The sequence below is a fragment of the Nyctibius grandis genome, chromosome 7 (genome assembly GCF_013368605.1).
Source record: "Nyctibius grandis isolate bNycGra1 chromosome 7, bNycGra1.pri, whole genome shotgun sequence".
NCBI classification, from domain to species: Eukaryota; Metazoa; Chordata; class Aves; order Nyctibiiformes; family Nyctibiidae; genus Nyctibius; species Nyctibius grandis.
The window spans coordinates 36,997,212-37,024,211 of record NC_090664.1 but is presented as its reverse complement, the minus strand read 5'-3'; the positions used below and the strand labels follow the sequence as shown (position 1 = coordinate 37,024,211).

Below are 27,000 nucleotides of genomic sequence, written 5' to 3'. Positions count from 1 at the left end.
TCTGCCCCTCTGCTCTCGTGAGACCCCACCTGCAGTACTGTGTCCAGCTCTGGGGCCCCCAACATAAGGAGGACATGGACCTGTTGGAGCGAGCCCAGAGGAGGGCCACGAAGATGGTCAGAGGGCTGGAGCACCTCTCTTATGAAGACAGGCTGAGAGAGTTGGGGCTGTTCAGCCTGGAGAAGAGAAGGCTCCAGGGAGACTTCATAGCAGCCTTCCAGTACCTGAAGGGGGCCTGCAGGAAAGCTGGAGAGAGACTTTTTACAAGGGCAAGTAGTGACAGGATGAGGGGTAACGGTTTTAAACTGAAAGAGGGTAGATTTAGATTAGATATTAGGAAGAAATTCTTTCCTGTGAGGGTGGTGAGACACTGGAACAGGTTGCCCAGAGAAGCTGTGGCTGCCCCCTCCCTGGCAGTGTTTAAGGCCAGGTTGGATGCGGCTTTGAGCAACTTGGTCTAGTGGAAAGGTGTCCCTGCCTGTGGCAGGGGGGTTGGAGCTGGATGATCTTTAAGGCCCCTTCCAACCCAAACCATTCTATGATTCTATTCTGTGAACTCGTGGCCTGATCATTGCTACCCCGTAACACAGGGACGCGCCGCTCCACCGCGGCACCTGCCGGCAGCGGTGCGGGCGGCCGTTCGAGACACAGACCTCGAAACCCCAGAGAGGGAGACGGACATCGCAACACACAGCCCACTCCGCCGCCCATAAGCGGCGACAGGGGTGGTGAGGGAGCCGCTTACCCCGGCCGGGGCTCGGGGCCGGCCCTAGCCGCTACCGATTCCTGCGCCCTGGAGGGCCCCCGCAGCAGAGCGCTACAGCCGAGGGAACGCGGCCGGCCCCGCAGGGGCGTGTCTGGTTGCCATGATAACAGCCGGAGCGGCACCGCCCCGTCTGCCTCCGACCAATCCCCGGCGTCTGCAGAGGCGGGACTTCCTGCCGCAGCCCCGGAGGAGGCGGGACCGGCCGGCGCGCGGCGGTAGGTGCGGATCTGGCGGCTTGTCGGGGGTCTGCGCGCCGCCGCGGGAGAGGGGAACGCGGCCCGGCCCGGCCCCTGCGTGCGCCGCCCTTCTCGTGGCGTCCCGGTTGCGGACTGGGCCTGCGTCTCCCTCGGTATTCGCCGGGACTGAGGGGGCACTGATGGTGGCAGCGTGGCAGCGTCCTGCTGACGTGCGTTGCCTCCCGGTACCCCTGGGCCTGGCTGAGGTGCCGCGCAGGGCCTCAGGGAGGCTGCGAAGAGCTGTGACCTCCCTGCCCCGCGTCAGCTGGTGTTTTCAATGACGGTGCGGATGGGGGAATAAAGGAGGGAGCCCCAAATTCTGCTCCCCACAGCCGTGAGCCGACTGACTTTTTCCTCGTGTGGGAAAGAGTAGGGAAAAGAGGTTTGAAAGTTAAACCTTGTCCGGCATCCCTGGGTGCTGGCTACGGTTGCCAGCCCACGGTGCTCATGTGCAGATCTAGATCAAAGCCGTGGTCCAGCATAGCGTCCTCCGCAGCAGGTCCCAACAGAGGCACAGGGAAATCCCTAAGGAGATGGGGAACACGGGGTGATGCTCCCTCAAGGGCTCTCTTCTGAAGTCTGTCAAGCCTTTCCCGTGGCAAGGTGTATGGCACAGCAGGTCTGTGGAATAAAATACCTCTCTTTGGTTTTGAACCTGCCTCCTGCTAGTTCTGTTTGAAGTCTGACTCTCGTATTTGAAGAGGCACTAGGAAGTCTCCCTCATCAGCCTGTCTTCCTGCCGCCTATGAATTTATAAGCCTTTATCTTGTCCCCCTCAACTATGTTCCCCAGCTTGGAAGATTGCAAACTGTTTAGTCTTTCCTTATTTGAAAGCCATTCCCCATCTATAGGTCATCACCTTTCCCTGAACCTTTCTAAGCTACATTCTATCTTTTCTGAGATAATGGTCCCTGAAAGGGCATACCTGCAGTGCTGAAGGTGCAGGTAGTGTGGGTGTGCTTTGAGCCTCCAGTTGTGTGGTTTTAAAAGTTTCGGGCTGGTTACAATGGTTTATTATTTTGTCTGCTCTTTTTAACTGAGGAGTTGCTTCTCATTTGTGTGTTTTTCCTTTCCATGAACTAAGCACAATGATAGCGTGTTTATTGTCTTTGTCATTTGAATGCATGTGTTGACTCCACATGCCTTTGGGATACTGTGACAGAGCAGCTCTTCTGTAGTAACATTTTGTACCAGGCCCTACGAACTGGTCAGGGTCAAGTCTTAACTTTTGTTACGTGTTCCTTGACTTCCTACAAGTGTTCATTAACTGTGGTTAAAAGCACAGATGTGGCATCATGCTTCTGTGTGATGTCTACCCTGTCTGCATGGGGAGAAGTGAAATCTATTAGTATTCTTGTTTTTCTGTTGTCCCTCATTATATTGCAGGCATTGTAATATACTTGCCACCTGGCTTAGAAAGATGGTGGTTTCTAAGACATAACTTTTCTATTTTTGTATGAAATTTCAAACCATAGAGATTTTGCATTATTTGTTAACATAGTTGTCTTGTTAATTTGTATCATGGGACTAACGCTTCACTTTTATAACACATTTAGGGAACTTCATTTCAGTTCTGTTCTTTGTGTGCAGTGTTTTTGACCAAGAGGTTTTGGTTTTGACCACCTACTGGCTCATGTTTCATGGTAGCACTCAGTCACATTTGAAAAATGAGGCAGAAACAAGTCCTCTTGCCAACGTGCTGTCACATGAGTGGTTGGTTTTCCATGAAGAAGTAACTGTAATTGTGAGATCACCTCAATCATTCGGTGGGATTCTGTGGTTATCATAAAATACCCATTTAATGTCCTAAAAAGATACCTTCTATGGTGGGTTGACCCTGGCTGGATGCCAGGTGCTCACCAAAGCCACTCTATTACTCTCCTCCTCAGCTGGACAAGGGAGAGAAAATATAACGAAAGGCTTATGGGTCGAGATAAGGACAGGGAGATCACTCAGCAATTGCTGTCACAGGCAAAACAGACTCGACTTGGGGAAAATTAATTTGATTTATTACCAATCAAAGCAGATTAGGGTAATGAGAAATAAAACCAATTCTTAAACACCTTCTCCCCACCCCTCCCTTCTTCAGGGCTCAACTTTACTCCCAATATGAACCATGGAAGAAACCTAAGAAGTTAAGCTTGAGGAAAAGAATTCTGACAGAAAAAAATTAGAAGATTATCTCTAAAAATGAGCAGATATAATGATGTAGTAGAATAAGAATTTCAAAGATGGGACTTAGAAGACTCAAAACTAAATTCTGTGAGGAGCCTTTGTGAGAAAATTCTAGGACTAAGTGGCAAGTTGTCCCCAAGGATAGCTAGGGGAACTTTAATGGGACACGATTTAGAGGTGGTGACACTTTCTTCACATTTCAAACACTGACACAGTAGCCTTGGAAGGTAGGGCTGGGAAGGATGTGACAGCAAGGAAACCAGTAACCACATTGTAAGGTGATTGCAAATGCTAAACATGTTAGTGAACATATTCTGAAAAGTAATTAACAGTAGTGTTACAGTCATATCCTGAGCAATATTTGGAATTTTCAGTACAGTACAATTGCATTATTAAAACAGAAGAATCGAAAACTGCAGCTTAGTTTGTGGATACATCTTATGTTACATTTATAAACTTACAGAATGATGATAAAAACCACTAAGAAAATATTTTGCTTATTTCAGTTCTTTACCAGCAGATTTTTAAAACTAAAGGAAGATGTCTTTTTTCCCCAAGATCTCTTTCCAACGTGAAGTTGAAGAGTATCTCACCCAAGTGTTCAGAAATAATGAGGTATGTGAAATGAAATAGATACTACTAATCATCAATAAATATTCACATATTGAACACTGTTAATATTCCTTTGATTTAATATTTTATGTGACTTTAATTCCTTACAATAAGGTATCGTCTTCACATGAGACACAGATTTTTATATATAGTTCTATTTAAAATATGAAATTATTCTTTAGGCCTGTTAGCTCAAAGTAACATTAAAATATTTAAACTAAATTTGGCATAAATCTGAGACTTCTGTTTTGGATCCCACTGAAGACAGAAAATTAACCACTTATTATCCACATAATATTGACAGAAATACTCCCTTACCCCAGTGCAGAACCAAAAATACTGGAGACAGTCTATGAATTCCTAATGTCAAAGGACACAAAAATGACCTTTTTTGTATATTGGGATAAGAGTTATTATTTCATAGTTTTGAATCTACTCTTCCATCTCCTTAGGACTGTTCTTTGTACAGTATCACAGAGCTCGCTAGCAGTTACTTTTGGTACTTGCTGCAGCCTGTTTACAATGGTCTTGCTAATACGACTGTTTTTCCAACAAGTCCTTTTCCAGAAATTTATGAGGTTTTCACTGGAATTAGGCCTCCAGACATAGACACTTCTCACTGTTCCACACCACACAACCATATTCCTCCATTTCTACAGAATGTTTATTCAGTGCTTTTTTTTGCACTGAGCAAGAGGCTACTGTGTGAATCTCTTTAATACTTATTTTAAAATATCTTCATTTACTTTCAGCTTATCACTGCTTTAGGTACGCAGGAGGTGGAGAGTAAATATCAATCTCTGTTAAGTCATCTGTCTCATCCACCAGCTTTCACAACTGTTAGAGTTAATACCCACTTGGCCTCAGTGAAACATGTGAAAAAATTGCTGTTTGAAGAGATCCAGAAGGTTTGTGCAATTTCTTTGTTACAGCAAAAATAACAGGATATTTCATCTTTAACTGATTAAGAGAGCTTTTCATTACTGGAAACTATTCCCTAAGTTAATACATGTCCACTAGTATTAACGATATGCAATCATATTGATTTCCTGTCAACATTAAATGTTAAATGAAAATTCACTGTCTAGCAGTGTTCCTCATCTAATACATCCAAGAAAGGCAACAACAGAAGGGAAAAGACAACCAACTCTTTTTCAGATGGCAGATTCAGACCTTAGATAGGATTGGGGTATACTGTAGTAAATACTGTACAGGCATCATAAGTCTGTAGGAGATCATAGAAATAGATAAAAACTGTAGTTCAGTATGCTGTGTTCAGCATGTTTAGAACATTTTTATTTAAGATTAAAGGAGAATGGCTGTATGTCTCCTTGCACAAACTGTTTAGGAAAGTGAGAAAATCTGTATGTTTTAGAAACTGGACCCAGAGTGATGCCCTGAAGCTGCTGTATTTTTTTTTAACCTGTTTTTAATCTTTATATAATTTTCTGGATTTTCACTTACCTTAATTAAACATTTATTTATCAGATAATATGTAAGCCATTATGTTTAAGAAGTAGATTATTTTGAAACTCTATCCTAGATCTTCACACTGTCTAAAAAGATCCAGTTCTTTCAGTAAATTATTAATGCTAGTGGGTGTACAGGGAGCTATTGCATGACAGGAGCCAAGACATTTCTGTGATGCAGAGGCAGTTGACAGTATTCTGTTGGCTGGAATGGTGATGAGTTATGCTAATTTTAGCTTGAAATCTGGAAATGGGTATTGCAGTATGACATTTTGCTTCAAGGGAAAATGCTTTGCTGAAAACTGAGTTAAGACTGGCTTTTCATAAACTTCTTGTATTTTTACTTGTGGTTATATTAGAAAAGGAAACTACATGACAGTTTTTAACAAAAATATGCTCATAGATGGTTTTCTTTCTTAAGAGAAAATACTTATTTATCAGATGCAAACTAATTTATGGCTTTACATGTTTTAGGGTTATATTTTAGAAGGCTCGGGTGAGAAGACATTGTCTTTTCAAAGTCCAGGAACAGTTTTAAAATGGCAAGCTGTAATTTTTTTTAACTATATGCACAACTCAGGTCTCAGTACCCAATCGAAGATAAGCTGAAAGGAAAACTAGGAAGTATTACCAACCAGGCATATTAAGCAAGACAGGCAATACATGAGTAAAGTTAAACAGTAGTTTATAAGTAATAACATCAAAATGATAACACAAATTAGACCCAAGTTTCTCAGGTGGTGTTACTGTGATCTGGTGACAACTCGGCACCACCTTCTTCCAGAAAAAAGCAAAACCCAGTGGTAGGGTTATGAGTGCCAGAACACTGTCCCACTCCGTGAAGTCAGTTCTCAGTGAATCCCTTTGTGGCCTGGGGATTTCTCCATTTATTAAATGTTTAGTCTTTTACACCAGTATTTTTAATATGGAGTGTCTCCTTACACACTATTTCCAAACCTCTCTTAACTGTTTTCACTACATTTGTTTTTTGTACTCTACAGCTATAAATTGAATGGAAAAATAGTTTTCAGTCTAAGTACTTCAATATTAGGTTTTTTAAGTATTGCTTAACAATTATGTTTTTTAATGAAACAGCAATTTAAAGGACTATGTGTTCCAGTTCTTGAGCACCCGAAACTCCAGGACATCTTATTAATTCCTGTCATTGGACCCAGGTTTGAAATTTTCAGTCTTTAACTTTAAAATGTCATAACACATATTTTACTTATAAATTTCTTGTTAAACAGTTATGATAACTAACTAACTATAAATGAAGCACAACTTCATTTATATTAAGACCAAGTGGACAGTCCATATCCTAACCAGGTCAGAGTTTTAGTCCTTAAAAGACATAAGAAAACATAGAGTTCTTTCCATGTTTATGAGATTAACTTTTTATAGGGAAAATGTAACATAAATACTTCCTCTCTGGAAAGCCGGGTAGGTGGCAGACAGAAGAACTAAACTTTTGTGGTGTAATATAGGACTAAAGTGTAAAATAGCTAAATACAGGCAGGGTTTTCTTCCATTGGAATCAAGTCCACAGAAAGACTTAGGGAGATTGGATCAATAATGCTGAGGGGATTTCTGAATCAGTTTTATCCCCTGCAAAATGACTATTTGTTCTTCATTCTTAAGATATGTTTGGGTATTTCCCATGTTGCATCTGTGTCTGCCCCTATGAAGTTTCTTCATTGTTTTATTGAATTCACCGATTGACATTTTATTTAAAGTATCTTGTTCATAATGAAGACTAACATACTTCAGATTCAGTGTATATCAAGATTAGATAGAGACTGGTAACAAGTAGTACTAGTTTGTAAATACTGTACACTCTAAAATAGCATTTAATGCTTTCATTTTTTCTTCATTCACATTTAGTTCTCTTTTGTAGTGTCTTTTCCCAAACATTCTGTTCTTTTTATATTCAAATATGTTTACACTTTAATACGTTTGACTAACCATCTTCTTCACAATTCTTACTGGCAAAGTTCCTTTCACCTAGTTATACATTTATTACAGAATACTTAGCAGTTGTTAAACACAAAAAAGTCACTTTACAATCATATGGCCTAGGAAGGGATAGAGGATTATTTCTCCATCCCAGTATAAGTTATTTGTATTCCTGTGTCAGGTTCACAATAATGGCAGAATGGTTCTGAATCTGCTTTATTTTGAGGACTGGTTTCCTTCTTGGCTCTTCCCTTTCATACCTCTGGGACTAAAATAAATCTTTTAAATGTAATACATGATAGTTAACTATTTTTTCTGTTTTCTTGTGACAAAACCAGTATTTATGAACTAGAGTGTACTTGGGAGGTATTCTTTTTCAGTATTTTTTTTTTTTTAAACTGAACTACATTTTTTTTATTTTTAGGCGACATTTAGAAAAACATGCATCTGAAGTCATTGTTGGAGCCCACTGTGGTTATGCAGTACTTCGAGGAGCACATGTTTATGTCCCTGGAATCATTTCTACCTCACGATGTAAGAATTCTCTAAATACACCCAGTTAAGTTGTAAAGAGGAAGGAAAAAATGTCACCTGTTGATGACAATTTCCAATAAATAGTGACATAAATTTTTTTCTACTCACAGCTGAAATTAATTTTATAGTTGTAATTTATGGATACGTTTTTTAAAGTATTTCTGGCTTTTTTTTTTTGAGATTCTCACTGTAATAAATGATGTGTAAATATGTCTCACCTGCCCTAAGTTTCTTTTTCCACATGCAGTTCCTAGCTGAAGTATTAGTTCTCAAGGATTGCAGTTTCTTGTTTTCATTTGAAAATCTTTTTAAAGAGCACATTCAAAGTAAAACCTAGCTTTTTAAGAGGTTTTTTACTACTGAATACTGTAACTTTTAACATGGACATTCAGTAGAATAAACTCACAGAAGTTTGCTGCTTTCCAGTCTTGTCAAAAAAAAAAAAAAAAGAATAAAAGGGATGCTACAACAGATGCATCTGGATGGTAACTGGATGTATGTTGATTATTTAATAGATACTATTTCTAGTAATGTTATTTCTTCATGCAGTCACAAAGGCACTTGCCTTTATGATCCTGTCAGATTCTAAGTTACAGGTCTAAAAAACCGGATTTTCTTTTAATCCATTGGCGATTCATTTGATATTGTTTGTGTATGAGTGATCTAGCAAAAAGGGTTTTTTTCTATTGATGAGAAAAATCATCACTTTTAATGTCAGGTTCTTAAGAAATGGAAATTTTTGTTTCAATGCCTGTGAGACAAGATGAAAAATCTACATATACATGCTTAGTGTTCAGCAGCCTATTGATTTTTTATTTAAAGGTCAAATTAACTTTGTGTGAAACCAGTATAATTTTGGATGATTCATCTCATTATTCCATTGTGATGAGATCTACTAATCATCATGGTTCTTAGTATTAAACTAAGTGAGTCAGGAAAGCATTTACCTAGCCACTTAACTTCATTCCCCTTCAGGAAAAAACCTTCAAGAAGTTTTAAGCACGTGCTTAAGTCCAATTCACTGAACAGGAATGGTTTTCAGTCTAGGACTTGATAATGAAATAAGTGTATTGCCATAGCAGTTGTTGAAACTGCTTGTTTAGACAACCTCATAAATATTCAAATGCCTCTTTGAGTCAACTAGTGATTTATCATAATTGCTGCATGTAATTATGCATGCAACATCAATTCAAAGAAAAGAAAAGATACTATAAAACTTTAGGAACCCTTCAGGGGAATTGCAGATAGGAAAATAAAATAAAAGGGCATGCTACCCACTTGAGGCCAAATATAATAAGGCTGTATTAAGCACAGATGGTCTAACTAGGGGAAAAAATATCGCAAGAACAGACATTTAATCACTGAACTTTCAACCCAAATGACGGTAAACTAATTGTCAGGGGGCTTTGAGTTTAATTTAACTAATCAAACCCTAAGCTTTATGTTTATGCAATGCCAATATAAGCTACAAAAAGCTTAAGACCTGTACACAGTACTACTTGCATGCTTGGAGCACACACAGAGGACTGAATCCTGAAGAGTATGCTTAAAACTTATCGGTGACCATGTAGTGGTAAAATAAAGTGAACATTTGTCTAGTCTCTTAAGAAACAAGACACGCTGTCTGATTTGAAACCTTGTGTCTCTCAATAGCTTTAGTCATTTCGTATCCATCGTTTACCCTGTACACTTTAAAGCCTAATATCAGTTAATCTTTTTCTTTGATTACATTAAGAAAGTTTAAATTTTGCTATGATATAGGAGTTGAATTAAGTAGTCTACTGAAAATCCTAAATTATTTGGTCGCTACTATCTTGTCAAGTATACTACTAATCTCAGAATTTCCGTTTTTCTTTGCACAGTCATGAAAGCTGGAGATCTGGTCTCAGTGTATTCAGATATTGAAGGCAAATGTAAAAGAGGAGCCAAAGAATTTGATGGAGTCAAAGTGTTCCTTGGAAATGGGATTTCAGAACTGAGTCGCAGTGAAATCTTTAGCTCAAGTGGCCCATTGAAGTAAGTCCATAGTAACTGCAATCTACACCTACAACTTTGCAAAGGGAAGGATGGGAAAACATTTTGAAATGTTCTGTACCTTCTGTGAAATCACAAGATGGCTTTGACTGAGACCTGTGTTGCATATTGGGATTTCCAGTATTTTTTGGGATGTGTTAGTTTCTCGGAATGTAATAGAATTGTGCCTCCTGCTGTCTTCTGTAACTTCACAACTAAGGTATTGGCAATGTGATGGCAATTAGGACTAAAATACTACAGTAAGTATTAGCAGACTCAACATTTATTTTCATAGTGATATCCAGATGCCAGTTTACTTGAGAGGTAGGAGGAAATAAATGGAGCCTTTTCAGAATTTATGTCTAGCATATGACTTCAATAATACAGAACAAACAGAAGTGACAACATTCTTACTGTGGCAAAATTGCATCTTGGTAAATTGGTCTGTACCGTTTTCCTATTTGGATGGAACAGAAGTGCAGCCTTGCTGATTTTTCCATCTCCTAAAAATATTTGCAGGGGCTTTTTTTGGTGGGGCAGGGGACAGAACATAAGGTCAGATATCTTAAAAACATTAATAGCATTTGCCAAGGTAGTTATCTATTTCAAGATTGCTTGCTTTTCTATTTTGTTGCCAAAGCATATAGTTTGTTCCTCTTGTCATCTAAAGCACATATATGAAGCAGTGTAGAAGAACATGGATATCAAATTAATGATTGAGACTTCACATCCCGAGAACAAACTACAAAAGATCTAGTTAAAAACATTACATTGTCAGAGGATTTCTGATTTATTAGAGCTTAAATATAGTAGAAGTAATGATAGGATATACTTGTTGAGTTAATGACATGGAATGGCAGTATGTAATGCTAAATCTGGTGTCTGCAAGTGTGCTCTCTCAGATCCTTCCTTCTTGTTGGACTGTGCAGTGCATATGCAAAATAATACTCATTCTTGTTATCTTCAGCAATCTATTGTTTTCAGGCTCAGCATTGTTTTTTCTTGTTTTTATTGTTGTCCATTTCCTTGTACATTTGTCTTAACTTAATGAAATCTGTGTCAGAACTCATCCATATTTTAAACTTTGACGTTGCTTGTAAGTTCAAACCTTTGCTTTACAGGCAAATCAATGTTCCTGTAAGGCTTTTGAAATAGAATTTCTTTAGTTATTTGACTGAAATCTCAGACAGTCTAGAAAAATGGAGGAAGATCTAAGTAGGAATTCATATGCCAGTGCCCTAATGCATACATGGATAGCCAAAAGCAGTTGTGGATTGAAATTAACATATTCAAATCTGGTTTTATGCATTTCTTTACATTATCAAGGCTTGGATTAGATCTCAGTTTGTCTTGTGTATCAAAAAGATAAATTTGCTTGATGAGATTTTGCAGATATTTCCAGTTTATAATGTAGTACATTTTTTGTTATGGTTGACCCAACTTAATGATGTAATTTTAATGAATATAAGATTACAAAATTGTAAAAGTATTTTTCTTAGTTGATTTGTAAGTGCTTTCATTTTTGTAAGATTATTGTTTCAAGTTTCTATTTGTAAGCATAATGATTTTAATTGAATACTATTAAAAATTAGAAATCTGAGTAGCTGAAATATGTTTTTTTCATGTTTTTCAGTGGGATGGGCATAAGAATGATAGAGCCAGTCTTCCTTAGTCCTTCGTTTGACAATTTGCTCCCTAGTCATTTGTTTTCACAGGTATGTTTGTTACAAAAATAAAAGTCTGTACTATTTGCAGAATAATGAATATCCTCTAAGCACATATTAATACTTTATATATTCATTGTGTATTATGGTACCTAATTCACTCTTTGGATTTAAAGAAAACAAAGTGTTTAGAATGAAGTCAGTATCTACATGTAGGTGGTTTAATTCTACTGTGTGTAAGAGATGATAAGGGACTTCAAAGTGACTTAAGAGATATTCACTTAAAAACTTAGAAATTCTTTTTGCACATATACTCTGCATAGAACTTTTGGTTTCTGGAATCTGCCTATGAACTCTGAAATATGAGCCTCTTTCAAGGTATATCCTTCTGTAGATAATCAGGAAAATCTCCAAATATTAGGTTGACTTTAAGTTGAAGAGAAAATCCATATCTTATTAGACCTAATAAGAAATAAACCACCTGAACCAAATAACCATGAAAAATCTTACAGTATTACAGCTTTCACTGCCTCTTACCATAAAACTTTGGGAGCACAACTTACAAAGAATGACAAATTTTTGTGTAGTTTTTCTTGTAAAATTTAAGAACTTATTTCAAGCTAGCTTTTCCTTTCGCATCTTTAATATTTGTGATACCTATACTCCTTTCCCCCCACAATAAAACTAATTAAAAGCAATACTCAGATATGACAGTTGGCTGCCTGCACTATGCTGAAACATAGGATGATTAAGGGAGTGGAACATCTCCCTTATGACGAGAGGCTGAGGGAGCTGGGTCTCTTTAGCTTAGAGAAGAGGAGACTGAGGGGTGACCTCATTAATGTTTATAAATATGTAAAGGGCAAGTGTCAAGAGGATGGAGCCAGGCTCTTCTCAGTGACATCCCTTGACAGGACAAGGGGCAATGGGTGCAAGCTGGAACACAGGAGGTTCCACTTAAATTTGAGGAAAAACTTCTTTACTGTAAGGGTGACTGAACACTGGAACAGGCTGCCCAGAGAGGTTGTGGAGTCTCCTTCTCTGGAGACATTCAAAACCCGCCTGGACGCGTTCCTGTGTGATATGGTCTAGGCAATCCTGCCCCGGCAGGGGGATTGGACTAGATGATCTTTCGAGGTCCCTTCCAATCCCTAACATTCTGTGATTCTGTGATGATGAAATCATGGAACTTTCTGTTTTTCTTAGATCAGGTAAAATTATTGATTTCAGTTTGCTGACATGAGAAGATAAGGTGAACACCTCCATTAGATTTCTAAGACCATTAGTGTGCCAACAATGATATTGTACTTTTTTAATATAAATATGATGATTTAGCAGCAGGGTTTAAAACAAAATCAAGCTGTTCAGCCTTCAAAAAAAAAAGTTTTTTTAATCTTTAAAGCAAATAGCAATTTTCTCTCAAACCCTTGTTCGGAGGTATTCTCTGAAATTCTAAGTTATCTCCTCATTTGGTTTGTATAACTGTCACTCAGACAGTAAGGTAAGTCCTTTATTACAGTGAATTGTCTTAGTCATTATTTCTTTTGTCAGAAGAGCCAGTCCAGCAGACGAGTTATTTTTATGCATATATTCTGTTTGTAATTGATCTTGATATTTTTAAATTGGCATCAATGCTGTCTTGTGGTGTAGGCAAACGGTAATTTATCAAGCAATATATTGTCTCATGGCCTGCAGTAAAGGAGAGGACTTTTCTTCCCTGATTCAGCTTATCAGAGTACTTGCTTTTAAGGAACAGAATTGTTAGAGAGACAGGTTATTTTAGAGATTGGTGCACATGAGAATTTAGATCATATTCAACTTCTTGTCCACCAGGATCCCCAAGGCCTTCTCTGCAAAGCTGCCTTCCAGCCAGTCAGCCCCAGCCTGTATTAGTGCATGGGGCGCACCAGGTGCAGGATTTAGCATTTCAGTTCATCAAGCTTCATAAGATTCTGTTTCTCCATTTCTCCAGCCTGTCAAGGTCCCTCTGAATGGCAGCACAACCTTCCAGTTTATCAACTACTCTTTCTGGTTTTGTATCCTCTGTAAACTTGTTCAGGGTGCATTCTTCGATTATCCAGGTCCCTAAGGAAGAGGTTAGACAACACTGGTGCCAGGATCCACCCCTGGGGTACACCACTATCGACTGGCCTCCAGCTGGACCTTGTGCCACTGATCACAGTCCTTTGAGTCTGGCTTTTTTGACTTAAATTTGCCATGTGTGAGATGAACTATTGTCGATTTTTTTGAATACTGTGGCATGGAACTTTAAACTGTGCTAACCAAAGACAACATGTAGTAAAGACAACTTTAAAAGGCTTTTATAACTTTGTGTTGAACCACGTTAGAAGAGAATCTTTCAGTATATTTCCATGTTGTGTAACATGTAATACTGTGCACAATTATTGCACATTATTTCTCTTCAGTGCATCTGTTCTGCTTATACAATTAATAGCGTGGTTCAGCTTCGTGGTACCTTAATTCAGCAAGTTTAAACTCCTGCCTATTGATCTTTCTGTTTGTTACTGTACTACACCAGTATGTTCATATAGTAAATGTTCCAATAAACAAGTCAATATAAAATATTTGTGATATACAGAGCTGCTCTTTGTCTGTGATAGTATCAATTTATTCTATTTTTACTTTTAGCACTGTAGTCTCCATAGTCATGAACCCTTAAACTTTAGTCATAGAAACTCATATATAGCTTTAAATAAAAAAGGAGCCACTGGAGACTTCTGACCTGTACTCTCTCTGTTATATAATCCCAATAGTTCATTTTCTGTTAAGGAACTGACAGCAATATCATAGGTATTTTCACTGCTGAATGAATTTTTGTTTTAATGAGTTTGTCATTTGTTAATACAGAACTTGATACAGGACATAAGGTTTGAATTCTCCCATATTTGTTTTTATGATAGAATTTGCCTTCTGTGGTTGTGAGCCATATTTTAAACCCTCAACCAGGAGAGAGAATTTTGGATATGTGTGCTGCACCTGGAGGAAAAACAACCCATCTTGCAACGTTAATGCGTGACCAGGTAAGAGAAGTCGTTGAGCATTTTCTGTCTTGGTGAAGAAAGTCTGACCACTGTTCATTTGCACAGCTCGCTTCACTTAGCTGTCAGAATGCACAGATAATTTACAACAGCAAACAACTAATATTTGAACGTTCTGCTTACCAATATATTTTGCTGCACATCAGAGTTACTGAAATGGGCACAGACTATCAAATAGTCACCATCACATTTAAAACCTTATTTGCTGCAAATTCACCTGTTGAAATATGTTTGATTTGACTTTTTAAATGTTATTGATTTATTTGTAATGGAAGAATTAGTAACATGCAAGGCAAAGTTATGCAGGAATATGCTGGATTCATGAAACTGAGAATATATGGAAAACAAGGGTTACTACTGTGTGCCAAAAGAATGCACAACTCTGTACAAAAACATATTTAAAAGTTCCTAATACAATTAACTTTCTTCTCAGTAAAAATTATCAATTATTCAGTACAGATATGCTTTTAGACTGAACTTCTTGTCTGAATTTGTCATTCTAAGGTAGAATGTCACAAAACCAAAAATATCTCATGAGAAAGTAACAATATGAGAAGAAACAAAAAACATATTTAGAGAAAGACAAAGGAAAATAACACACAAGCCCACAAGAATATGGATGTAGGAATAACAATTTGCATATATCAAATTGCTAAATGCAAAATGAAAGACAGAAATACAGGTTACTGTTTTCTAGAAGAGAGGGGGAAAATGGGTAACATTTCCTCTAAAAATTTTGTAAGGTGTTATTATTTTTGTTGGAATTAAGTTATTAGAATATATCAGATTATTTAGAAATCTTGCAGTTACATTATACAGTACTTCAACAGTTGTCTGTGCATTAATGGGAAGGTGCAGTAGGTAATGATGGGAGTGTACAAAAGATGGGACAAAAGTGTACAAAAGATGGGAGCGTACAAAAGAAAAGTAGTCAGTTCTGTGACAGTTTGCTTATTGAAGTGTTCATTCCTTCAGTATGGAAAGTTTGCAAACATGCATTAGACATGCATTAGACAGTCATTAGACATTTATTAGGTAGATTTATAGAGCTTCCAGTAAAGAATTTCAGTGTGATAAATACAGGAAGTCTGTCAAAATCCTATATTTCTGTTATGGATTTATTTACGTCTATACTCTTTCCATCTATGTATGTACGTTTTGTATAATTTTCATAACTGTTATTTTCCTGTAGTGATTTTAGATATTTTGATTGTATTTACCTCCAGCTGAAGTGGTAAAGATTAAGAATACAGATTTTGAAATTTATCTGAATTGGTTTTCCTTTTCTGAGTAAATAATTTTAATTTAAGATATGGCAAAAAACCCTGCTCCTTTAGTAAATTTGCACTGCTTTTTGATTCTTAAGTTCCATTCACAGATTTTCTGTACTAAATTTCCATAGATAATATATTCAATAATTAACATTTCAGAAATATTTGAATCAATCTTATATTTTTTGTGATTGAATTGTAAAAATTAATATATTGTTTTTAGATGAGATAATCAAAATGTAAAATTACTCTGTGTTGTTAAGAGCTTTTAAATAGGAATTGGGAATAGTTAAAGCTTGAGAATTTATTATTATTATCTGGATCCCAGTGCAGACCACCATTTTTCTGGATGTCTTTCAGGATATGGTTCTGTCAGTGGCTGGCATGGCCAGATGGGGAAGAACTGTTGTCTTCCAGCTTGTTCTTTTTTCTGAGTCTCTCAGGAGAAGGACTTATACCCACAGTACAGCACATGTGCAGCAAATCTGCTGTTTTAGCAACAAACCTAACTTTCAAGCACAATCAGTTGTTACTGTACACATGTTAGTGACTGGAAAGCTGCCTGGTGGAAAAGGACCTGGAGGTGTTGGTCGACACCTGGCTGAATATGAGCTGGCAATGTGCCCAGGTGGCCAAGAAGGCCAACAGCATCCTGGCTTGTATCAGGAATAGTGTGGCCAGCAGGATTAGGGAAGTGATCGTCCCCTTGTACTCGGCACTGGTGAGGCTGCACCTCGAATCCTGTGTTCAGTTTTGGGCCCCTCACTACAAGACAGACATTGAGGTGCTGGAGCGAGTCCAAAGAAGGGCAACGAAGCTGGTGAAGGGTCTAGAGCACAAGTGTTATGAGGAGTGGCTGAGGGAACTGGGGTTGTTTAGTCTGGAGAAAAGGAGGCTGAGGGGAGACCTTATCGCTCTCTACAACTACCTGAAAGGAGGTTGTAGCGAGGTGGGTGTCGGTCTCTTCTGCCAAGTAACAAGCGATAGGATGAGAGGAAATGGCCTCAAGTTGTGCCAGGAGAGGTTTGGATTGGGTATTAGGAAAAATTTCTTGCCTGAAAGGATTGTCAAGCATTGGAAGAGGCAGCCGAGGGAAGTGGTTGAGTCACCATCCCTGGAGGTATCTGAGAGACATGTAGATGTGGTGCTTAGGCACATGGTTTAGTGGTGGACTTGGCAGTGTTATGTTTACAGCTGGACTTGATGATCTTAAAGGTCTTTTCCAACCTAAATGATTCTATGATTCTATGTGCAATAGGTTCAATGGTGGTAGGGAAGAAGCAGTGGCACATGGTCATTGAATGTTCCTGTAAGAGGTAATTTGTCTCACAGTAGCTGAAGGCGGAACACCACTGAGACACCATAAATCCTTTTTTACTTCTCAGGCCTAGATGTACATATTGGCTAACATGACATACAGTCAACAGCTTATCTTTACTGTATGGTTGTTTGTGTTTTTTTTTTTTAACACGGTCTATCTTGGTCATGTTGCCTTTCCATAAGCCCTTAGAGAGCCATCACCAAGTAGGAAAAAGTTGTCATGTTTTCTCAGCGGGTTCTAATTGTTATAGCAAGTCTAGTAGAGGTTTTTGATCTTTGGGGTTTTTTTGAAGGTAGTATTACTGTTCTGGATTTTACTGATGCTACTGAAAATGTTTTCTTTCCTTTGTGTTTACAGATTTCATCTAGCATATAGTGTTGTGTGTCTGTTTTGATTTATCTTGGAGAGAAAAAGAGAAATCTTATTCTTACATAAAAGGAATAATGTCTAATTGTGATTCCTCTCCCCCCACCATGTCTAAATTTATTCTAGTATTTACAGTATTTCCCAAAGTAACTTGAGTGACAAATACTGCAAGTATAATAGTATGTTATGAGTCTGAGCAAGCCAGAGGCATGGCTGTGGGCCTCATTTCCTCAGGGCTGAGCTGTATGTGATCGTGTTTCGCACCATCTCCATGCAAACTTAAAATCTATTGACCTATTTTACCATGTATTTGAGACTTCTACCCCCTTTCAAATGGCTACATTTTTACCTAACTTAGTGCCCAGTAAAACAGTTCAAAGCAAACAAAAAGAAACAAACAAACAAAAAAACCCCACCACTTGCCAGACATTATAGGGTCCCTTAGGGAGTGACTGTGCCAAGCATCTAGTGCCAGTCAGAATGCACACAGCCCAATGCAGGTCTCATGGAAAATATGTGAGAACAAGGACTACTGGAGTGTGGATTTAGGAATAACAAAATTCTATAGGGAAAACTAAGCTGCATTCATTACACTGCTTATGGTAGGGGTTGGGGGGAGGAAATTAGGAACTGCACATCCGTTTAATCCCTATGCTTTTGATAAAAACTTAATTTTTTTTTTTCAGGGTGAAGTAATAGCCATGGACAAGGTAGCTAACAAGGTCAAAAAAATTAAGCAGAATGCTGAATTGCTACAGCTGAATTGCATTAAGGCATTTTGCTATGATGGAACAAAGGCACTTTCAGTTGAGAAGAGAGAGGATGAGCAAGGTAAAGTAAACAACTTGGGCAGTAGTAGCTTTTAGAAGAAAATAGTAATCAATTTTGCACTAATAGTGTTAAACCTGCCACAGGTCTACAAGGCCTTGAAATCTTGGCAGATACCTAGGTTGCTTCAGCACTGTGAATGCTCTTTTATTTTCTACTCATTTGTGATTATCAGCTTCTCAATGAAGCAAATACAAAACTCAAACTATCTGTCCTTATCACAATCTAATACACACAAAGGAAATGCTTTCCTTTCCCAGATAGTATCAAAGACTGAAGAAGCCTTAAAGCTTCTTTCATGATAAACTTTAAGCCTATACTCTGAATTGTTTGACTTAGTCTGAGAAAAAAAACATTTTTGCAGAATTGCTTGGCTTTTCTGTCTCAGAATCCTCATCTGTAAAATGGGGTTATTAATACCTAACTCCCAGGAGTGCTGCAAAGTTTAGTTCATTTATGTTTGTTCAGCTGTTCAGGGGAAAGTTCTATAGAAGCACAGTATATTATTTTAAGTTCATTTCATTTGCTTTTCTGAAGTGCTGCATTTATGATACTGTTTCTGTTCCCATGATGGAACGATTTAGATGGTATCTGTCTTGATTATTTTTAGTTTGTTGTGCAAAGTATGATGTTCTTTCTCACTCTATTTTATCCCAGTCACTGGTTAGCCTAACAAGGAATCAGGTTGCATAATTCACCTTCCTTGTTCCTATGCCTTGCAGTTACTCCTGCTTTGCAGGAATAAAGGTACTTTCTTAATAGTCTTTCTATGAACAGAAAATATATGTAGCACTTACTCACACAGCTGAACAAGAGCTAGCTGTAATACTGGGAGATGATGAAAGCTTTTCTGCACGTGACTGCAATTAAGACACATGACATATTTTGAATGTTGTAGTAATGGATCAGAGGTAGATAAACCAGTAGTGCCAAAATAGACTCATTTTGCAGTGCTGGAACAAGCTAGGTAGCAGTAGTATGAAGTCACCCACTTGTTTTCACTTGTGACCTAACTTGAATATTTGAGGAACAGAAGGAGAACAGGCGGTAAAGAATATATGTGGCTCTCTTCCTCATTGGTTACTCACAGATACACGTATGGAGCCACTTTTGTCTTGGTGATGCTGAGCTGAAGAGTCTCTCTAGCACTAAGGCAATAGAAACTTTTGGGCTGTTGAGCCAGTGAGATTCAGATGAAAGGACAGGCTCTGCATATAGAAGTTACATATTCCCTTATCTATCCAGGTAATACTCGGAAATTGTTCTTGTCTTCACAGTCCTTGTTTACTGAATTTTTCTGCTGTGGAGACAGCATGTGTCACACATTAGAAATTGTAATATTTCACGTTTATGGAGTGCTGTATTTTCTACAGATATATATGCATCTCAAGAAATAGTTACTATATAGACAGTCCAATTATTATTATTTAAGGCAGTCTTAATGGTTAAGATTTACACACTTGGTTCAGTTATGAGCTGACTGTGGTTCATTACAGCCTGTGTGTGCACATCTGTACCTAGCACCTCTGACCAGTCATATTTCAACATTTTTCTTTGATTACTTTTACATTTTACTTTCAAAATATTAAATTAAGGTTGAAAAATGTTATTGCCTAAAAGGATCAGGTATTGTTTGAGTGCACAGAACTGTAAAACTCTTATTTTTCTGAGCGATGAAATCTACTACCAGCAGTGCTGAGACTTGTCCCTAGCTGCGATCACTTTTGCAGACGCCATCTATAGAACATAAATGTTTTATGTCAAGGAAGCAGTAACAGCTTGTGCTTATCTATGGTCTCAAGGAAAGACACAGCCACATTTTGCATTACTAACTGCTTTTTCCAGAAGGACCTCCATTCTTACCTGAGTCATTTGATCGAATTCTTCTTGATGCTCCATGTAGTGGGATGGGACAGAGACCAAACATGGCTTATTCTTTGACTTTAAAGGAAGTGACCTCTTATCAGCCACTACAGCGCAAGCTTTTCACTGTGGTATGTATTCATCATTGAGTAGATAAGCTAAATTGAACATAAATGCTTTTGCCGCATAAAACTTACTTCATACAGAAAAAAAGATGCCTCATTTTCCCTACCTTTTCAGCAGTTAAGTAAAGAAGAGAGTGTTAGGATTCAGTTAGCCTTTCAGCTCACCATATCTGTTGCTAGATGAAGTCTACTCATTGGAGCATGGGAAAGATATATATAAGCCAGAGTAAATAAAAAAATTTGTATTTGTTTTTTTATTCCTTCAGTTTCATCAGTTTTAGTTTATAATAACTTTAAGGATCTAAGTCACAGAACATGTTAAATTCTTTTCTCTGCAGCAGCACAGACTCTTGGTAAATTCATTGCATAGAACTCCCATGCAGTGGTGCTGTGAGGTACTGTATGGGGTATTAGATGGACTACAAAGCCAGGAGGCCATATTACAACTTTTCATGCTAGTAGGAGTGTGCTTGGGGTGATGCTGAAAGATAAGATTTCATGAAACTTGTCTAAATTTGAATTATAGATATTCAAAGTGAACCACAGCTCAAAAAGCAGCATAGATGTAGCTTCCATGCCAAATATGTGGAAACAGTTGACATCTAATATCACTGATAAAAATATTGTGTATCCATGGTTGACAGCAGGTGATGAAAAGAGAACTAATCTGTCTGGGCTATGCAGAGCTGTACAAATAACAAATCTTACAAGGTGAATCATCTCAATGGCATTAATAAACTGCATGAGCTGTAATGCTGATTTGGAAAGAAGAACCTTTCTAATCCGTGGGTTCCTTTACTGTATTCCCGAAGAAGATTAGTATCCTAATGCCTATCTTAGACAGAAAGATTTGAGTTTGTTTAAGTGCTAATTTTTAATATTATAGCTTAATGGTTTCTTGGTTAATGATGCTTAATATGCAAGTATTTGAATTTAAAAAGAAGCTGAACTATTGTTTGTTTCTCCCTACAGGCAGTGAAATTGCTGAAGCCAAGAGGTGTTTTAGTTTATAGTACGTGTACAATTACACTCTCTGAAAATGAGGAGCAAGTTGCTTGGGCTCTGAAAACTTTTCCATGCCTCCAGCTTCAACCACAGGTAATAGTAATTTCAGGGTACTTCAAACAAACCAGTGAACTTGTTTTGGCACTGTAAAGTTGCATGCTACATTTACTATCAATAAATCTCTTCTTCACTGCAGACAATTTTAACTGCTGTGGATAGAAATAACACAAAGATTCCTGAGACTCTTTTAAATCTATTTTTGCACTTAATTGAGCTTCATTTTGGGAACATTAAGTAGTTTCCCAGTGTGCACTATGGTTGTTTTGATTTGTACAACAGTCATTTAAAACACAACAGGGACAAAAGATAGTTCAGACAGGTTAAAGTTTCTCTTGCAATTCTTCTTTAATGCGTATATTTTATCCTCTTTTTTTTGCACATTCACAAGAGAGGTGAAAAATTTTTTATTAATGCTACTGAAATTGTGAAGACTTGCATAAAGGATGGGAGATAAATGGAAAGAACCTTGTGTTTCTATGGGAGCTATTTTTGCGTTATTTAATGGAATAAGGGAATAAATTTATTTCAGGCTCGGTGTCCCAAGAATGTATCTTGTCTTCTTTGAAGTCAGTGTCTACCATTAAGATGTCCGGGAGGAGGTAATATATAGGGAGATACTAGAATTTTTTATCTGTACTGCATACATTTCAAAAATATCTGTTACCTTTATTAGTACCTTGAGAGAGTTTATCATTAGACCGCATGTGCCTCTCTTCCTCTTTGTGATGTGATGAGTTGAGGGGGTTAGTTGTTTATCATCATGACTTTGAGGAAAAGTCTAAAACTCTCATACCTGTTTAGCTTATTATACATTCTGTGATGACTTGTATTTGTCTTCAGAAGTTTAGATGCATCTTTAAACTGAAATTAAAAAAAATATATACAATAGGTGTACAATGACAAATTATATGAAGGCTGGTAAAGATTTAACAGAACCGAAGCTTTTCTTAAAAACTGTCTATGTCAGGGTTCTTCTGCCTGCTTTCTTACCATCCATTTACTAGGAATTTTTCAGTTCCAGCTGTTTCAACTGAGGTAATACATTTTACCTAACAGCATAAAAATTGTCCTTTATAGAATGACAAAGCAAAACACAAGCCCTATTAACTCAAATACAAGATTAATTCTGGTTCAATAGACCTTCTCTCAACAGTGGCATCAGTCTTGAATAAAGCACTAGTTTTCACACACAAATGCCATATCTGTAAGAATTAAGATTTTGTATATTTTAAATATGACACTGAATTGTTTATCCACAGATAGTTTATAGTATCTTATAACCAGTTCCTCAGTAGTGTAAACTAAGGTGATCTTTTTCGAATGAATCTGGAGTCTAGGGTCAACTTACCTTATTCTCCTTTATGTATTTCTCATACTCTTTGGTCTGTTTTATACCCAGTCCACTGTCTCCCACTTTCTTACTTCGGCAGCAGATCCTCGAATCATGTTGGGTAAGGAAAAAACAGGAGATGGAGCCATAAGCATTGATCTCATAGGTGGAGGTTACTGCATGGCAGCTGATCCTTTGTTTGTGCAGACTTCCTCTTAGGAATTTACACAGGAGATGGCTACTGTATATCAGCTTAAATGCAATAATTTAACTGGAAGGAAAAAGGAAAAGGTAGAGAAAAAAAACTGGTCTGTCTTTGAGCAAGTCGCTTGACCCTGTTTAATACTGTTTTCACTAGACTTTGACCTTTCCATCCTTCTATTACATTACTTCAAGTTGTTACCCCTGTCTCCCATTGTATGTTATTTTTTTCTCAATTTGCAATGGACAACTCTTTTTGTCTCTTACCTGGAAAGCACTGAAATCCTGCTGTGGGAAAGGAAGAGAAAAATCAGGCAGCAGCCTCTTGGCTGCCCAGCTTTACAGCACACAGTATGTGGTTAAGCAACTAGCATCATGTGCTGAGTGAGTTCATGTGCTAGCAAAGTGTGATGGCTCAAAAAATGGTCGGCAGTAGGCTGCATTATAGACTACGCTAGACTAGATTTACAAAGGAGATCTATTTTTGATATTGCAATGCCAGCTTTTGCACATTTTGTTCTATCATCATCTCCTTACTGAGTGCATTGAAAGAACAATCCAACTAAGAATTAGATTTTTCCAGGAATCAGTGTATTAAATAAAAAGCAGTCAAGGCTACTCACAAGAAATGCTGAGAAAAAGGTTGTGATTTTAAGTCGTTCTCCTCTCCAGGATTTTGATGCCAAATACCATCTCCTGAATTCAGATGCCTAAGCTGTTCCTTTCTTTCTTTCTCTGCCTCATATACCAACATATTAGGGTGGTAACAGTAGTCCCATTTACCTGTTAGTCTAATTACATGACATAGAAAATCTGAAGCTCAGATTTTTCTGCTGCATCATCTTCCAAAATGATGTCGCTTCAGGCAGTAAAGTATTCTGGATTGGGGCTTTCAGTCTCTCCAGTAGAAGTTTTTAATGTGAAAAATCCAGGTATTTCTGCTAGAGTATCTAAGTAACTGCGAAGGAACTACTATTTTTGACTGCATCATTTAAAAGTGAAAACCTAGAACCTTTAGAACTTCTTGTCTGGTGATAACAGCTTTCTTGTGACGTTTCAGACCTTTGAGTAATGAATTTATTTAGACCTGTGTACCTATCCTCTGTAAGTGCTCTAAACTACGGGGCTAAAGTGGATTAAGTGCACCACCATCTCCTCAAAGTACTTTGGACCTTGTACATGTGCTTGTATACACACTGGCCAGATGAAGGGAAGAAAAGAAGGGCCGCGTTACTTTTAAGTCCCCCTTGGTGTGAATGATATAAACGTAGCTTGTCCACGTTAAGAGTTAGGCAGCTCTGCATATACTCGTGGACTCATTTAGGACAATAGGAATTTTACTGACGCAATAATTTGCTTTTCTTTGTTACTTAAAAAGGAACCTCACATTGGAGGAGAAGGCATGAGGGGAGCTGGACTGTCGCTTGATCAGTTGAAGCTGCTGCAGAGATTTGATCCATCTGCTGTGATGTCGCAAGGAATGGATATTAATTCTTTGCAAGATTCCAGGGAAGATGATCTGATTTCACTGGCAAATAAGGACTGTATAGGATTTTTTATTGCAAAGTTTATTAAATCAAACAGTAAATAAGCATTTACGAATGCAACCTGAAAAAATACCTCTGTGAGTCTAAGAACAGTTCAGAGGTGAAGTGTGTTTCTTACTGCTGCAACGTTGCCAAGCCAACGGGCTGACGGCAGGGTTGCTATGGCAGCACTAAATTCTGCCAGCTGCTCTGCTGGGAAAGAGCCACAGGTTGCAGAAAGAAAGTCATGGTTGGGGGAAGGGTAGTATAATTTTTAAATCTCCATTTGCTTTTGTATTTACAGCAGGTTAGTGCATGAATGACAAGTATGTTCACGCATACTGCTGTCTGTTTTCTCTTTTCTCATGTGAGTCCCTGCAGCAAGTGTAGGAACAGGGTTTCTCTGGGAGGGGAAGTCAGCTACTTTATGAAATGCAAATGTAAATAAAATAGATGGGAATTATTGTGAATTTTGGAAAAGGTAGTTTCTATGGAAGTTTAACAATAGTTAATGCTTCATTAAATAGTGCTTCACGAACCACTGTAACATTTTACAAAGAACTGGTTTATAAATTGATACTTAGAACCTCATTTCTCTTTTATTTTAATACAAGCAAGATTCTCTGTACACATAGTATATACACAAAATACGATTAGGCTTTGTAGCATGTCTTTTATAGCAGCATGAATATATTAAACCATCTCACTCTGGGAATGTAAATAAATATTGTTTCAACATCAAACTTCCCATGCATAAACTGTATTGATTCTGATGTAGCCTATTGGACTGGCTGACAAGTGACAATTTAAAAATCAAACATTTGCAACAGAAGGGGCTACAGTTGTGAGTAATATATCAAAAGACAGAAAACAATGCATAATACCATCTGAAATGTTGCAAATCACCTTTCAAACAACTAAGAATATTAACTCTTTATTGATTCGAAAGCATCAGCAGCTAAAATCGTATGAAAATTGAAACTGGGGAAGCATGCTAATGAGAACTGACTTAATACACTGCTCAAAGTTTTAATAATCTAAATTTTTAAAATGTGGTAGATGTATTTGAAAATTCTGCTTCAGTTCCAGAGATGTTCTCCATTTGAACAGTATTCTCTTTTTCTCAGTACTGCTGGAACTGACAATAGCACTGAAATTAGAGGGAAAAGGTAAGTACAATTCAAAAACGTAAAATGACATCTGTGTGTGTTTCGTTTTTTTCCTCTTACTCATCAATTTCTAGTTTTTAAAAGCATTGTCTGAAAAATGTCTCTCTTTTCACACATAACTATTTGGTTGGATTAAAAATAGTGATACTACTTCTATAATTTGTCTTTGTATTGTCAGAAGTGCTTTTGCATTTGCTCGCAATCAAAACAATTTATACAACTCTGTTTCTCAGTAGTTTGGTTGTTCACTTACATTTGCTATAAATGCTTCGATACTGTATGTTTTCTACTGTTCTTAAATAAAACAAATGTCCCTTCTGTTCTGCCAAGGTTGACTAGTACATTCTCTGTAAAGGCTATCCTAGCAGGACAGGAGGATGGAATTCTTGTCTACTACTTGTCTACTTTTGTTGGTCACTCCTTGCCATTAACTACAACATGTCTAAAGAAGATTTAAACTCATTTTGTTTCATCAGTAGTAGATGACATATCCTATTTAGAGTCATGATAGCTCATACTATAAACTACAGTGGTTTTAGTTTAAATATAGCTAAACTAATTACTTGGTAACAAAAGGGATTAGTCTTTTATTGTAAGTACGTGTTGAAATCTTTAACTCAGTGCTAGTAAAAAAGCATTTTATTTTTGCAGAATATATAAATTCTGTAAACATTAATCAGCACACATAGACCATCTAATGAAAGTTGTGTATGCATATAAAGTAAGGAACTTTGCCTCCAGTTTCAGTAGCAGGATTTGTGCCATGCTGGAAGAATTAAGATTGCTGAATTTTTAGTGAAAGATTTGTTGAGACTTTCCCAGATTTCTTTAGTTTTGAATGATAAACAGGCTTTTCAAGAAAGTGATCTCACTTGATTTAATATAAGAAGTTTCTTAGGGGATGAATAACAGAGGAAAAGTAACTGACTTATATTAGATTCCAGTGTAATTGCAGACCAGACTTCACCTGAAAAAAAATTACTGGTATCTGAACTTAACTACTAGAGTTGTTTCTGCAAAAGTCACCTGCAAGACTGAAAAGAACACTTATGATATTAAAGGGATAAGCCTCAGCTGTTTCCCCTATGCCCCTCTCTCTGTTGGTAATTGGGGAGTTGGGGGGGGACGGGGACGGGGACGGGGATGGGGATGGGGATGGGGAGAGACTTCTCCATCAGGCACTTCAGAACAGAAACTCAATTAAGATGCTGTGAGTCATCCCTTGAAGGAGCCAGCATCCTTCCTTTGACTACAGGCTTGGCTAAGTTAGATGACTGAAGTTGGATGGATGCTTTTCTTTTCTTTTCTTTTCTTTTCTTTTCTTTTCTTTTCTTTTCTTTTCTTTTCTTTTCTTTTCTTTTCTTTTCTTTTCTTTTCTTTTCTTTTCTTTTCTTTTCTTTTCTTTTCTTTTCTTTTCTTTTCTTTTCTTTTCTTTTCTTTTCTTTTCCAATCTT

The 27,000-nt window shown here is 37.6% G+C and overlaps 1 protein-coding gene across 3 annotated transcripts; it reads left to right on the top strand.

The window, feature by feature from the left end:
- Positions 1 to 947: 947 nt before the first annotated feature.
- On the top strand, positions 948 to 25,868 carry NSUN6 (NOP2/Sun RNA methyltransferase 6). Of its 3 annotated transcripts, none has more exons than XM_068404853.1 (12): positions 948 to 981; positions 3,698 to 3,792; positions 4,542 to 4,697; positions 6,354 to 6,433; positions 7,636 to 7,745; positions 9,608 to 9,761; positions 11,392 to 11,473; positions 14,344 to 14,463; positions 18,126 to 18,270; positions 20,113 to 20,261; positions 21,228 to 21,353; positions 24,230 to 25,868. In XM_068404853.1, the coding sequence occupies exons 2-12, from the start codon at positions 3,718 to 3,720 to the stop codon at positions 24,440 to 24,442; spliced, it is 1,410 nt and encodes a 469-aa protein (XP_068260954.1). In that variant the 5' UTR covers positions 948 to 981; positions 3,698 to 3,717; the 3' UTR covers positions 24,443 to 25,868. The 3 variants fall into 3 exon arrangements, with proteins under 3 accessions (XP_068260954.1, XP_068260953.1, XP_068260952.1); XM_068404852.1 differs by having other exon boundaries at positions 953 to 981; positions 3,684 to 3,792; XM_068404851.1 differs by having other exon boundaries at positions 973 to 1,621; positions 3,684 to 3,792.
- Positions 25,869 to 27,000: the final 1,132 nt, after the last annotated feature.